Here is a 15105-nt window from a genome sequence, read left to right as displayed (position 1 = left end):
TATTTGCCTACACCATAAAAAATAGGTAGCTAATGTTTTCCTCTAGGTATTTTTGTTGCTATAAATTTTCCGATATTAATATAAGATTGCTGATCAGGATACTAATAAGTGTCCTGTGCCTAGAATGTTCATAAAATATTTTTGATATAATGAATTTTATCGTAAATCCTGTGTCAATATGCAGACATTAAGAGATGTTCATTCAACCTTTAAAAAAAATAGGACAGCATAAGGAAAGTCTAATTAGTACACTGATGTTCTAAAATATAATTATCTCTAGAGGAAATTAGTATCTTAACATACAGCAATGTGTAATATTAAATGAAGTAACTGAAAGTCACTCACAACTTCCTCAATGCTAACAACTCTTTATAAAGACAATTTATATATTCTACTCCTGGACAAACACTATGGGTTATAAAAAAGAAAGGTTTTTTGGGTTCTATTGTTTGTTTTTTAATGATTGTCAGAAATATATTTTCATATCAACCTTAAATCACTGAAAGAGCATTACGATATATTACATCCCCATTTTGTTAGACAATATTTCCAAACAGCGAGACATAAGGGTATTAAGTCTCCCCAAATTAAGGGCTATTACAGAAAAAAGACTACCATAGTTTATTTTTAGTCTACTTTTTTTTAAATAACAAAAAAAGATAAATTATTAAAAAAATAAATTATTAAAAAATTCATAGTTTTCTATAACTTATTCCCAAATCCAAATTCCCTAGTAGCCACAGTTTTCTAGAAATGAAATTAATTTCTGTAGCAACCAGCTGTGACATCACCAAATAATAGCTCAAAGGGAACTGGCAAACAAAATCAAAATCCTTTATTTGGGTACTTTTACTTCATTAAGCAGGGTAAGGAAGGAGAAAAATAAGAAGGGGGAAAAATAAAGAAAGAAAAAGAACTTTTATCGCCATCATTCAGACTTATTTCTTCATTCATTCTTTTTTTTCAGTACTTACTATAAATAGTCACCAAGGATTGTGATGTCTTAATGCTACATTATGTTTTCTTCAGTTGCTAAAAGAGGATAGGATAATGATCAGGACTTTCATGCATTTAGAAATGGAAAACAAAAGAGTAATTGACATGTAGATCATTTGCATATTTTGAACCATTCTTTGCTGCACCATGCTACCAAACTCACTAATAACATTGTTACCTGAGTCACTAAGCTTCAAATGAAATTTATGTTCCATTCCTAACAAACAGAAAATGCACTTGCATTCATATGCCATGTGAATTTTTACATTTGTCATAGAATGAATACATGGATTGCAAGGACCATAGAACAAGACACATTTTCCCTCTAAATGGAAAACTATGATTTTGAATAAACAAAATAGATTTTATTAGCAATTTTTACCATTCTTGCATTTGAAAATGTGTGAAAATGTGTGAAATAGTGTCCTAGTTAGAACAACTGGGACCGATTCATCACTGGATGGGTATAGCCCAAAACTGTGTATTCTATGGCCCTCCATGCCATTTCCCAGAAACTGTTGGGGGGGGGAGGGGGGGAAGGGTGTGCTGCCTGTGGGGGGATGTTCCTGTCCTCATACCCTTTTATGGAATTCCCCGCTCTGAGGGAAATACTGAGCATTCCTGCCTGAACTGGAGAATGTATAAACCTGGAGTTTCAGAACTTTCCTACCACTCGTGGGATCCAGAGGAAGACTGCAGCTCATCGCTCTCAAACAGACTGAGACCACCACCCTCAACTGGACTGCAATCACCACTTTTGACCAGACTGCAACACCTCTCCCACCAGCAGGCTTTTCCCCCCTCTCCCTTTACTTTGGACTCGGGGGGGGGGGGGGGCAAGGAACACCACTTGTTCATGCCCCAGGGTGCTGGGTTATACATTTGGGTTTGTGGGTTAAGACCAATTGTTTGTCTGTATAATTGTACTTATTGTATTATTTTAATAAATTGTTATTCTGATTTATAATCTCTCTTTTGAGTTGAGTCCATTTCCCCTGCTGGTTAACTTTTAAACCAGCGCAAATAGACAGCATGTAACTTTGTGTATGGCTTTTCCCAAGAAGTCTTGCCATACCAAACCCAAAGAGTCTTGAAACTTAACATTTACATGTACCATGTTTTCATATATAAATGTCTTGCCATTTGTACTCAAGTTATTCAGACAGCTGCTGACCACAGTTAGTCAGCCTCCTCCAGAAGGCTATTTACAAGAAAAGGTAGAGAGTTTTGTTACTTTGTAGTGCAAAGAGAGCAAGAACAAGATGCAAAATCCAAACAGATTCATGTTTTTGGAATTTACATATAACTGTGTTTACATTTTTTATGTTAGTGCATCTAATAAAATACAAGCATTCAATGTGCAACTGTGCCCAGAACTTCTCTTTTTCAATGTAGGCGCCTAACAGTGAACCAGACTTTCTTATATAGGGAGTATGCACCCTAGTAAACAGGAGAGTTACAAAGCAGTAAGCTGCCACTACCATAAAAAAATATTTTTAAGATAATTTTGCAGAACTGCAACTTCAGCAGAGAGGCAAATAACAAATTTTGGAAATCTTGTTTTCTTACTGGGACAAAAATTTAACTTTAAGTCATAAAATCACTTCCAGAAAGAAAGAATAGTTCATTTCCCAAACACTTTAAATATGTAACTTCGATGCTTTTGAAAAGAGTGCAAATGGTATAATTATGTGTTTATGGCTTTTCGAAGCTGTACACTGTCTGCTAAGAAACAGAGAAATCCAGTTCTGTCCTTTCATTCAGGTTCTGACCTTCTATTTAAAAAATGTGTCTAAAATTTATGATTGTGAAGGAGATCTCAGCACAATACTGATGAGGCATCTGCTTAAACTTGCAGGGAGGCATGAAGCCCAGTTATGAAAAACTAGCTATGAAATGTGTGAAATTTTCTATTTGTTTCAGGCAAAAGAATTCATACATATTTCTACTGATGCTAATTGAAATGTCAACACTGTTAATTTCATTTGAGAAAAGTCAGGGAAGGTGTCTTTCACACAGTTCTGGGGTTTTGTCTTGTTTGTCTACTGCAAATTGATTTCAGTTTAGACATACTTGTATATATTTTCGTCAATGAGCATACTGAAGTTCATCAATCAACCATTTTGACAGGGAAATAAGACTAGTCATATAGCAAAAGCTAAAGCTCATGCCAAGAAATTTTATAGAGTGGGGCCATAAAGAGGCCTTACAGAAATGGTAGAAAAAGAAGTTTAAAGAATCACTTGTATTTGAAAGATAGATTGCTAAATAGTCAAGACTGACAGATAAATCACCTGCTACTATGCACTAGCACAAATGCACATGTGGAAGATTGCCTTACTCTTCTTGCCAGCTTCCTCTACTCCTCTGCTCTTGAAGTAGCCTTTGTTTTGTGCTGGTCTTTCCCATCAATCTTTGACCATTTGTCAGAGCTTCCAAAGCTTAATAAAAATTGTCCCTGCATTGCTTAAGACATCACATTGCTGTCACCGCATGTCACTGGCTTGAGCAGTGTATCCTACTTACTTTAAATGCAGAAAAGAGAAGCTAAGAGAAGGTAACAGAATTGAACCAAAACTAAGCTGATCTAAGCTAAGCTTTGCTCTCTTACTCTTGCTTCCTTCAAAAGTTCTTTTTTTTGCTGTTTTTCACACACTTTCTGATTAGTCGCTTCGTTTTCACATGCCATAGCTGTGCTTCCAGTTGACCAGCCAATCTTTGAGTCTCATAATCTTTGGAATGATGAAAGCTGTGAGCATATGTAAAGGTGCTGACAAACAGACACACATAACAGGGAAAAGCTCCTGGAAAACTCTGCATTGGAAGTAGAGACTATTGACATCCCTGATGGAAATGGCATAAATTCTAAGGTGTTTGAAATACTACATTTTTTCTAAACACTATGTGAACAGTAACAGAAAGCACACTAAAATATTAAAGAAATGGAAACAGCACATGTACAGTTACTGACAAAGAAACATATCTGAAAGCAGGTCATTCACTTCTTTTATTAAGAAAGTGACAAAAAGTTTTGAACTATACATGAGTGATGACATGCATTTATGTGATTAATGTCTTCACAGGACAGTGGAATTTCTAGAAATGAATAATTTACAATCAGATGAACAAACTTCTGAATGTGATTGACCTTTGGGAAACAAAGACTGTCCTCTTTGGAGGTCAGTATAGCTGAAATATACTTGTAGAGGATGGGAAAAAAGAAGCTAGCTGTCACAGGTTGCCTGAGTCATAACAAAATGCAAAGTGTCACTTTGGAAGCTTTTGCTCCTTTTACTGAGAGGACAAAATGTATAGTCATTAAAAATAAAAATGTAAAAATATTGCAAGGTGCATATTTAGTTTCAAATTTAAAAAATGACTTCAAATGTGTGTCAGAAAAGTCAGGAAAGGTTTATGATTAGTATGACTAAATGACAAGACTGGTAAGAATGTGCAATTTTGTGTCCATTATTTCCCACAATGAATCACATTTTTGTAAGTGTCTGAGAATTAATCTTGTTTTCTTAAGGTAAGCAAGTAGTGTCAATGAAACTGCAACTGAACATTAAGAATTCCTTTATTCATAATAATCACTAATGAAAGTAATGTATTTGATTGCACCAGTCAATAAGAAAGGTACTAAAGCACATAAAATCCATATATATTAGTCTTCAATATGTATTAACTAGACTAGACAGAACAGTGTTAAAGCGTTAGCTTACAGGATATAAAATGCACCACTCAAAAAAGTCAAATAAGCAAGCACAATTTAATATTGCTCTCATCCCTCTAAAGTCTGCATTTTAGTTTGCTTTCAGACTTTCAATGCCAAGGGCACAAGTGACATTATAGAGTTATGGAAAGGCTTGGGTTGGAAAGGACCTTAAAGATCATCTACTTCCAAACCTTCTCCCATGGGCAGGGAAACATTCCACAACATCACAAACCCAGCCTCGAACACTTCCAGTGATGAGTACCCACAAGTTCTCCAGGCAACCTGTTCCAGTGCCTCACAATCCTCACAGTAAATAATTTCCTCCTAAGATTTAATCTAATCTGTCCTATTTTAGTTTAAAATCATTCCCCCTTCTTTTTAAGTACTGAAAGGCCATAATGAGGTTTCACAGAAGCCTTCTCTTCTCCAGGCTGAATATCAGCTCTCTCAGCCCGTCTTCACAGCAGAGGTGCTCCAGCCTCCTCCATCTTTGTGGCCTCCTCTAGACTCACTCCAACAGGTCCATGTCTTTCTTGTGCTGAGGATCCCATACCTGGATGCAGTACTTCAAGTGGGGTCTCACAAGGGCAAAGTAGATGGGGAGAATCCCTTCTCTCACCCTGCTGCCCACATAGGACACATTTGGCTTTCTGGGCTGCAAGTACACCTTGCCAGCTCACGTCCAGCCTGTCACCCACCAGCACTCCCAAGCCCTTCTCAGCAGGGCTGCTCTCAATCTATTCATCCCCCAGTTTGGATTGATGCTGGGCAGGGGTTGCCCCAATCCAGATGTAACATCTCCCATTTGGTCTTGCTAAATCTTATGATCTTGTCTGGTCCACATCTCAAGCTTGTCCAGGTTCATCTGGATGGCATTCAGGACCAGCTGTACAACATTGAATTATTAGCGGTGAATTATCGAACACTCTGACAATATTTGGAAAGAGAAGAAGCTGACAACTTGGAGTATTTATTGTTTACTTTTCTCCCCAGGTCGGAGGGCACATTATCCCTTGGTAGCGTGTGGGGGGATGTCACCTCCTCTGGTGGACAGGCGTCATGCGGAGTTGGGTGTTTTCTTCAGGGACTCCAGGAAGACACGCTCACCTTCCAAGAAATCAAGCTCCTGAGAAGAGAGGGATGGATGCGATGAGTATGAGAGAGTGACAGGGGCACATTCCAGGGTGATGCTCATGACAGAGGGAAGGATCCCAAACCCTCCTTCATGCAGGGAGCCACAGGCTGGCACTCATCCATGGTACCCCTTGGGGTGCATGGGGGGGCCTCCTTATAATCTATAACTATGAGTAGAACCCACCAATAAAGACTCCAAGAGCACCCCTGCTTGGGCAAGGGCACATCTGGGAAGCAGGAGCTGATAGGAGATAGTGGGGGCTGAGCCAGAGTCTGGCAGAGCTGGCTTCACCCATGCCGGGATGGGGTGGAAGGAGGACAATCCTGGTGAGCTAAGGATGTTATCCATGAACATGAGACAAGCTGTGAGGAGACACCTGTCCTTGCTTTTGCTATTGCTCCTCTAACTGCCTCTGGTTTCTGCAACCCTGCCCAACCCAGCAGCTCAGTAGTGATCTTAGGAGACACCCCATTCTGTGTATATCAGGCTCAAATCACATTTTACCCAGCCTTGCTCCCACTCAGCTGTTCCAAGCCCATTCCAGTCCCTGTATCCCACTGCCTCACCATCTGGGCCCTGTGTCTCAGCATCTGCAGTGTAGCATAGAGTGCAGTGGAGCTGTCTGTGCTGTCCCTGCAATACCACAGGCCATACTGAGGGTGGATCCTGCCTGCAAAAGATACCTTACTGGATGGTGCATTGCTGTTGGAGGCTTCACAGAGCAAACCTTTTTTTTTTTTGCTGACCACATGCACCTGTAGCAGTATTCTCCCCAAATTCCCAGTGCAAAAGGGCTTTAATCCACCAACCCCCCAGAGCACTGCCCTGTCTCAGAGAGTTTAGCTGAGCTCCTGCAGAGGATGAGGAGGCAAACTCACTCACAGATGACCTTTAGACATTAAAACCACTTCCAAGAACATCACAAGCCTCTTGATGAATGGACTACAAATGCAGCTGCTCTCCACACATCCCTTCCTATCAGCATCATGAAGTCTTACACGGTGTGCTGGAGAGGTTTTCCATAGGGGCACAGAGGTTCTGGGCTGAGTTGCACAGCTGTTCGAGCTGTCTCCTCTGCTGAATTTTGCTCAGCCAATCCTGCTCCATTCCCACAAGAAAGAGAAGCTGTTGGCAAATGTGCGGGCCCTTGACACAGTGGCCACAGGCCAGGAAGGAGAGGGTTTATTTGCCTGGTGCAGAAGCTCTTGATGCTGCCTCAGCTGCTCCAACTGTCTCTGCATGGCCTGGAGCCTGTCCTGGTGTAGGGACTCTATTCGGTGTGCCTCACGCAGGGCTCGCTTACCTACTCTATATTTCTGGGATGAGCGCTGCAAAGTGGAGTGGAAGATAAGACACAGGGCCCCTTGGTGCCCAGGGGTAGGGCTTCTTTGCACATCCCCTTATTCCCAGGTCAGGATTAGGATACAGGACTTTGGGAGCGTGAAGCCCCAGATTTGCTCCCGGCCTCTGTACAGCTGTGAATTGCAGTGCAGATGCTACACTTACTTGAATCATGCTTTTAATTTCCTTCTTCTGCTTCTGGATGGTCTGTGTAATACTGTTCACCTTCTCCCTCTCTAGCTGCAGCTCATGCCAGGATTCATCTAGCTGCTCCCTGTCCCTCTCCAGCTGCTCCTCCTTGGCTCTCAGCCTATGGCCCTTGAAACTCAGCTCTTCCTGCTCCTAGGATGGGCACGGGAGAAAGAGTTGCATTACCTGACCTGTTCTGGATACTGTCTCATGTCTTCCCAAGTAGATGAGGGAGATCAGCTTTTGCTGATCTTCTGTGGGCCACTTTGGAGTGCAGAGCAACATCACCAGGTACTCAAGCAGTGCCCTCATTCACCCACCGTTGGGAGTAAAGACTGGCAGAGGTCTGGTTGTACAGACATACTCACATTCTTTTCCCGGAAAGAAGAGAGCACCTCACCACATTGCACATCCTAAGGTGTGCTCAAGGCATGGCAGTTTGTCAGCAGTGGAAAGACTTGGCCTGAATGGTTATTTTCCACCCCACTAGTGCTTAAAAAGGCAGCTCTGCCGCACTGTGCCATATATCCACTCTTGGCAGCCCCAGGCAGGAGCAGAATGCAGCTGGACACGTGCCCACAGCACACGGAGGTTTTGCCTAAGCCACCTTGGAGGTTTCTTCTCAGCAGACTTAAAATGGAGGTCTGCTGCTTCTGCTCTGACCGTCCAGGCTCCTCACAGGCACAGGAAAGAGACAGAGAGGACTGATGCTTCAGTCAACATCTAAGACATCTGTTCCTCAACAGCCAGGTTCTCACCACACCGAGTGATGTCTCTGACTTTACACCTGGAGGCAGCGCTGAATGGCTTCCCTGCAGGCAGGACCCATCCCTGGAGACTGCCAGGTGGTGTTGGAGGCCATGGGAAGGGGCTCCACAATAGTACCTTGGCCAATCTCATCCTGGTGCGGTCTATCTGCCGGGACTGCTCCCTCTTCTGCTCCAGCCACTCCTCCCTCAGCTTCTCTTGTGTGTGGAATTCTGCCCACTCAGCCTCCAGCTTCCCTCGCTCCTCTGAACATTTCTGCAGCATTGACTTCTGCTCCTCCAGCAAAGTGTTCTGGAGAGCATGGCAAGAGGGGCAGAGAAGAAGCCCTAAGTCCCATGTGCCAGGGTATTTTTCACATTTGACACATCATTCCCATTAAACCCCACACAATATCTGGTCTGTGTCCAGAACTCTGCAAGGAGAGCTCTGGCTTCTGCTCCACAAGAACCAGCATGAGTCATGCAGGCACACAGCAGCCTCTGGCATCTGCACACTAGGAGGCTGTTTTGGATGGCAATTCCCCACGTGAGCAGGTGTGGAACGAAGAAAACAGAGATCAGATGAAGGAGGCTGAAGCACCCAGAACCCAGCTCTTTCTGTCATCAGTGCAGCGCTGCACAGCCTGACGGCACATGTGAAAAGCACCTGGCCCTGTGCACCTGCCCTCACCTTCACCCTCTTCAGCTCTTCTCGCTCCATGGAGAGCTGCTCCTTCATGAATTGTTGCTGCTTCTCCAGTGAACACTGCAGTGATTTTGCTTTCGCTTCCTCCACCATGGCCTTGCCGCGCTCCTGGGTTCGGACACAGGAGGAGAGACAGATGCCCTTCCCAGACTCCAGTGGGTGAGGCACATGACCCGTACCCACACAGGAAGGCTGAAGTGGGCAGAGGACACAGACTGGGCTCACCTGCTCCAGCACCTGAGTCTGCTCACTCAGCCTGGCCTCCAGTTTTGCAATCACCTCCTGGAATTGGCTCCGCTCCTTCGCCATGTCCCTCTGCTGCTGCGACAGCCTGTCCTGGAGCTCTGGAGGAGAGGCAGCAGCAGGGCCATGAGCAGCATGAGCTGGGATACCCCCACTCTATCCACACCATATTCACAGAAAAACTGCACCTTACGTGCGCTCACCACCTGCTGCACATCCCCAAGACTCTCTTTTGTCAAGGGGAGACCCTGAGATGTTGGGCAGCCAAGGCAAGCAAGGCTTTGCCAGCCTTAGCTGGACTTAGCTCAACTCATTAGCAGAGGTGAGGGTCTACAGGTGTAGGTTCCATAGGAATGAATCCCACTTTGATGATACATACCCTTGAGCTGCTTGTCCGGCTTCTGGGACATGGGACACTTTTCCTGCTCCTGGGACATGGGATGTTGCTGTGTTGGGGCTGTGCCCTGCCTCTGCAGTGGGAGCTGAGCTGCTGGCTGCTCCTCCTGCTGCAGCCACTCCTCCTGCTGCCCATTGTTCTTCTCCACTACCTTCATATGGCTCCTGCCCAAGAGGTCACAGAAAGAACAGAGTGTTGCTTTCTTGGCTATACCCGGCATGCTGGGGATGTGCTGGCAGTGGGGCTGGCCCCTCCTCCTTGTCACCCATAGCAGTGTTGATGAGAATGAGCCACTACCTTGGCCCCCCGTGGGGCTGCTCTCTGCCACCACCAGGTACACACTGATGTGGCCCTGCCCCCACCGGGGATGGACTGGGGAAGCATCCCAGCATTCCCACCTCAGGGGAGATGGACAGGGCTGTAGGCAAGCACCTGACAGAGGAGATGAGAACAGGCCAGAGCCTGCTACCTGTGGGCACATGCAATGAGATCCAAGTCCTCCTGGTGCCGCTGCTGGAGAAGCTGTAGTAACTGCCTTAGCTGTGCCTGCTCCATCTCCAGTGTCCGGACCTGCCGGACACCCAGAGAGAAGGTCCTTGTGCGACCCCAGGGACAGAGTTCCTACAGCAGCACTTTGAGGCTGTAGGCATCTCTGGACAGCAAGATTTCTTCTATCTGCCCTGTCGCTCTGATGCTACTTGGAGCGAACATGGCCCCTTCTCCTCCCTCTGCATTACCTGTTGTCCCCCCACCCAGCAGGCAATGAGGCTCACCTGGCCCTCCAGCTGTGACACATGAGCTTGGATGTGGAGCAGTGCTAATAAGCAGCTTGATGCACACTGGAGATGTGACTCAGCTGCATTAACCTGAGGGGACACAGGGATGCTGTCAGGCAGACCATTTCCTCCTCACCCTGGAACAACAATCTATCCCTAGCCCACTGCAGCCCTTCCTCTATTCTTCTCCTGCCCAACCCCACTGCTGGTGGGTCCTTTCTCCCCAGAAGCAGCCCCTACTCCAAACACAAGGATACTGGGCTTTGTTGTAGGGGGACAGATTCAAGAAGAGTGTGATTCCTCTGGGAGACAGTGTGTATCCTGCCACCTGGGCAGGGTGAGGAGATTCATCTAGATGAGAAATGTAGGATTCCAAGACCAAGCAAGAGCTGCCTCTGCAGTCAAAGCTCTAATTCCCTTTCAGTTGTTTAGAAACAACTTCACAGCTCATCTCTGATCCCCACTGCTGACTTGAATGGAGTGAGACTAGGGGCAGTATTGGCCTGCCTCAGCCCCAGCTCTTAGGACTCTCAGGCTCTCTCCTGAAATTTGGGCTCACCTCTAGAAATTCCAATTCCTCCTCCAGTCTGTTGAAGAGATCGTCCTCTAGCACAGACCTGTGACACAAGCCTGGGCGTTAGCAGCACCCCACGTGAGATGGGCGAATGTACCTTGGGGACAGCCAGGCCAGGCAGGGGGAGGTGCAGGTGACCAGACAGGAACAGTGCAGCAGCCACATCGTACAACACAGAAAAATGAAGCGAAAATAGCACTGGGATAAAAGCAGTGTTGGGGAATTGCTCTGTTTAACAAGTAACTGTTATAAGAGAGATTTACAGATGTACAGGGCTGAGGAGCACCCAGCTCTTGCTGGAAAGCTTCAGGCTCTGGGGTCCCAGTTCCCAAAGGCATCACAGATAATTCACCTTCCCATGCAATGGCTATTGGGTCAGAGAATGAGGTGGAGAAGTCAAGGACAGGCAGATCAGAAGAACTTGGAGGCTACAGAGAGATCCCCAAGAGTGATGTGTCTGAAAAGCACTCACTTCTCACTGGCCTGTGAGCAGGTGTCCCGGGCTCTCAAATTGCTACCATCAGTCGGCTGAAAAGCTCTGGCACATTTAGCAGTATATTCTTCTGGAAACCAGACATGGAGTGATTAGGACAATGGACATAGACATATTCCTGACTCTGTCTCTCCAAAGGGGAATCTGCTGTGTCTCCATGGGCCACTGCTGAGCTCAGTGCACCCCATGTCCCTGCCATGCCACAAAATGGGGATGGCATGATCCTGCAGATTGAAAACCTGCTCTAAGGATGGCTGGTCATAGCCTGAGCAGCATTCCCATGGCCAACGGTGATGCTGTGGCTCCTGCCTTTTGCTGGGTTCTTTTTGAAGGGGAGGGGGACCCTCTCTGCCTATGACTGTCCAAACCATATAACCACATGATACGCACCCGGGGCTCTGACCTTCTGGGAGGGATCTGGCTTTGCAGACTGCAACAGTTCTGCTGAGGCTTCTTTCATGGTGCTGAGCTGAGGGACTGGCTGACTGCATGGGTACAGAGACACAAGTAATGCTCAGCAGTGTCACAGTTCAGGGAGAGGTGCACAGGCATTTGCCTGATTGCCATTTTTGTCAGTTTAAATCTTTGCTGTCCCCTGAGATCAAATAGGCAAGGGCCTGATGATTCTTCAGAGCTGCCTTCCCTCTCAGATACAGAGGTCCCACAGCAAAGGGATCACTGATAGGTACCCACTCTTCCCATTCCCCCTCTCCTCACACACACAGTTGTTTTCTGCAGGACACCTCTCCATGGGAGAGGTGAGAGAGAGACAAACGAGACCTTACCTGGAGCCATCTGTGCTCTGTGCCTTGTCCTGTGGGGTAGTTGTCTGTTGTGGTGCTCTTGCGGAGGCATCCACCTGGCTTCAAGCACAAACCATCCAATGGGAGACAGCCAAGGAGAGGATGAAAGATGAGACCCTTGCCCCTGACACCCATTCCTGCCTCACAGCTGACAGCCTGTCCCAGTTGGCTGTGGCAGGATTCAGCTTTTGATTTCAGAAGGAGCACAAGCACCTCAAAACCTCCATCACTGGTGTTCCTTCTTGCTGCATCCATCTCCTGCCTCTGGCAGAAGCAGCCCCAGCTAATACACCTCTGCCCATGACACATGGCAGTTTGTCTGCAATTCACTTCTGGGTTCCATCTGGGTGGCACAAGTCTGAACCTGATTCCAAGTGAACTCAGTACTCCTTTGCTTGCAACTAGCGGGAATGAAGGGAAATGGAGGTAGGAGCGAGGAGGATGGGGGAGCTTTTTGGGGTGTGCTGATCCAGGACAGCTCCATGGGATCTGGGGCCACGTGTGCAATCTTGACCACAGATGGAAAGAGAGCCCAGAGCTGGGATGAGGCAGTGGGCTGGGTCAGTAGTAGAAAGCCCCATGTTATTACCCTCGTCTGAGAGAAGACAGTACTTAGAATTAATTTCCTAAATCTAAGACAAAGATTTCTGAAAAGTCCTGCTGGAGCAGCTACATGTGGAGCAGATGGGAGACCTGCAGCCATTGACCGTGCCTTTACCTGGCAGGAGTGTGGACGTCCAGCTCTTCACCCGGAGCGTCCAAGGCTTTCACCTGGGCTTGAGATTTCTTGAGAGCCAAGGCAGCACTCAGCCAGCCCTCCTCCTCCTTCAGTGGGTCAGCTTTAGCTCCTGCCTTCTCTGTGGCCAGGAGCTGGCTGGCAGGGACAGGCTGGCTGTCTGCAGCAGGGCTGGTCTTTGCTGGAGGCTGTGGCTCCAAATCTATAAACTTCTCATCTTTTGAGCTCCGCCAGTCACAGCTAGTCCTTTTGGCCTCCCTGACAAGGCTGTGACTGGCTGGTGGAGGAGATTTGGAGTGAGCCTCCTCTTTCAGTTTGACACTGTTCTGGGATGCACGCCGGCTGCAAAGAGAAGCAGTCACATACCTGCCTGCAAGGGGACTCTGCATGTGAGGGGACACTGGGAACCCTGCCCACCCCACTGCAAGGGCAGAATGGCTGGTAACTGGAGCTACAGACACACACAGAGCACAATACCTCACAAGTTGTGTATTTGTCGTCTGGTCTTTGAACTCAGAATGGTCATGCTCTCCAAAGACACATTTTTTCTTGTCTTGATCCTCTTCCTTCTCTGTTCAGACAACCAGCCTTGAGTAAGTACCCAGAGGAGCAGCTGTCTGCAAAGACACCGGCCCTCCTCCTCTTCCTCCTTCCCTGCAGTTCCTCTTGGGATTGCTGTCTCTGGGAAAACACAGCTGGAAACATCTTCACTGGAAAATCTAAGTGTGGATGGGAACACCTTCTTCATTTGGAATCAGCCTACATCCAAATGCAACTGAGTCATGGCTGCAGTGCAAATGCTACCAGGTTGCCTCTAGGGCAGAGTATGACACTTTTGCATCAGCCACCTTCCCTCCTCACTACTACAGAAATGGCAATTCCTCTACGAGGGCATTAGAAACCAAGCTCGCTCTCCCAAGATAATGCTGTCACATCTGATGACCTTCCCAGTGTCCCTGGCTGGGCTCGCCCAGCTGCTTTTTGTTCTTCTTATCCAGCTGCTTTTTGTTCTTCTTATCCAGTTCTAACTCCCTGTGCTCTCTCTTGCTTGTATCTTCCAGGAAGAGTATAAGGATACTGCTCTTGCAGCTACCAAGCTCGCAAAGCAGGGGTAGGAAAGCTCCCAATCTCAATAAGCCTTACTCTTTTGAAACCCTCCAAGAAGGCTGCTCTCCAGCCTCATCAGCATAATGCCCTCCTTGCCGGGCTAAAGAGAACTCCCAGGACTTAAGCCAGTATTAGAAGAATAAAACATTTAGCTTCACTTAGCCAGCAATGAGACATCTTTATCAAGTGAGCCTGCTGCTTCCTATTCAGTTAGTCCCTGGCCACAAGCAGCCCTTGATCTGTGAGCTCTCACCCTGCAGTGTCTCAGAGTCCTGGGCAACCCCAAAAGCACTGTTTCAGCATCACAGCTGCAAGAGGCCTCCAACCAAGCAGTTAGGGAGGAGAAGAACAGAAATAAAAGCGTAAATTATCCCCTAGATTTGGGAATGACCCCAAGAGAGGAATACAGGGCCTCAGTAAGCAAATTGCCTTGATGGGAGAGGCAGGTGAGCATCTCTGGTTCAGGAAAGATGCAATGCACTCAACTGCAGCTTTCAGATAAGGATTCTGGAACATTAAAGCAGCCAGGGATGCTACCTGTGCCCAATGTGCCCCATCCTCTGTCCCTTGCATTTCCAGGAGATAAGGCACTTACATACATGAATGCACTGGAGTGTACATACCTCCAAAACTCTTGCTATTTTCAGCCTGTGGAGAAAGACAAGTTCCCTCATTAGAATATAAAGCAGGTCTGACCCACACCTTCCCAAAACACACTAAGGCCAGAGGTATCCCATAAACAACAGTACAGCCCTCCTCGTGCTCTTTGGGAATTGGCATGTGAAATACAGAGAAACCACAAGGATATTTCCAACTTTAGAAACAGCAGTGAGCATAGCCCCTCTGAGCACTGGGCCTGTAGAGCCTCCAGCCCCTGGGATCCCTCCTACCTTCCAACAGAGGAGACGGCGCATCCGTTTGTTTTGGAGATGACATTCTTGCCTTCAGGCCGTATAACACTCACCATGGCAGTCTGTCCCAGCCTTCCCGTGATCCAGCAACTCGGTTTATGGCTTGTTCCGATGGCCAGTGGGGCGAGATGGAGCCCTCGGGGTCAGGATGGAGCCCGCCGGTCCCGCGGCGTGGAGCTCCCGCCGCATCCACCACGGCGGTGCCACATGCGGTTCCTCGCGTGTGTTCTCGAAGTT

General features: G+C 46.9%; 1 protein-coding gene across 2 annotated transcripts; it reads right to left on the bottom strand.

The window, feature by feature from the left end:
• Nucleotides 1-5670: 5670 nt before the first annotated feature.
• LOC108496133 (fas-binding factor 1 homolog) lies at nucleotides 5671-15104 on the bottom strand. 2 transcript variants are annotated; one of them, XM_017812563.1, is made up of 19 exons: nucleotides 14922-15104; nucleotides 14581-14605; nucleotides 13328-13421; nucleotides 12833-13192; nucleotides 12097-12174; nucleotides 11702-11796; nucleotides 11291-11378; nucleotides 10804-10861; nucleotides 10242-10334; nucleotides 9938-10038; nucleotides 9451-9632; nucleotides 9054-9172; nucleotides 8814-8936; nucleotides 8262-8435; nucleotides 7353-7529; nucleotides 7037-7174; nucleotides 6845-6944; nucleotides 6413-6516; nucleotides 5671-5837 (listed from the first exon to the last, which is right to left on the bottom strand). In XM_017812563.1, exons 1-19 carry the CDS (start codon nucleotides 14922-14924, stop codon nucleotides 5769-5771), a joined length of 2181 nt encoding a protein of 726 aa, XP_017668052.1. In that variant the 5' UTR covers nucleotides 14925-15104; the 3' UTR covers nucleotides 5671-5768. The 2 variants fall into 2 exon arrangements, with proteins under 2 accessions (XP_017668052.1, XP_017668051.1); XM_017812562.1 differs by having other exon boundaries at nucleotides 11291-11381; nucleotides 14922-15103.
• Between the last annotated feature and the right edge of the window lies 1 nt (nucleotide 15105).

This window comes from Lepidothrix coronata, unplaced genomic scaffold (genome assembly GCF_001604755.1).
Source record: "Lepidothrix coronata isolate B3197 unplaced genomic scaffold, Lepidothrix_coronata-1.0 Scaffold37, whole genome shotgun sequence".
Classification (NCBI taxonomy): Eukaryota; Metazoa; Chordata; class Aves; order Passeriformes; family Pipridae; genus Lepidothrix; species Lepidothrix coronata.
The sequence above is the reverse complement of the archived record's forward strand: the minus strand, read 5'-3'. Positions and strand labels throughout refer to the sequence as shown.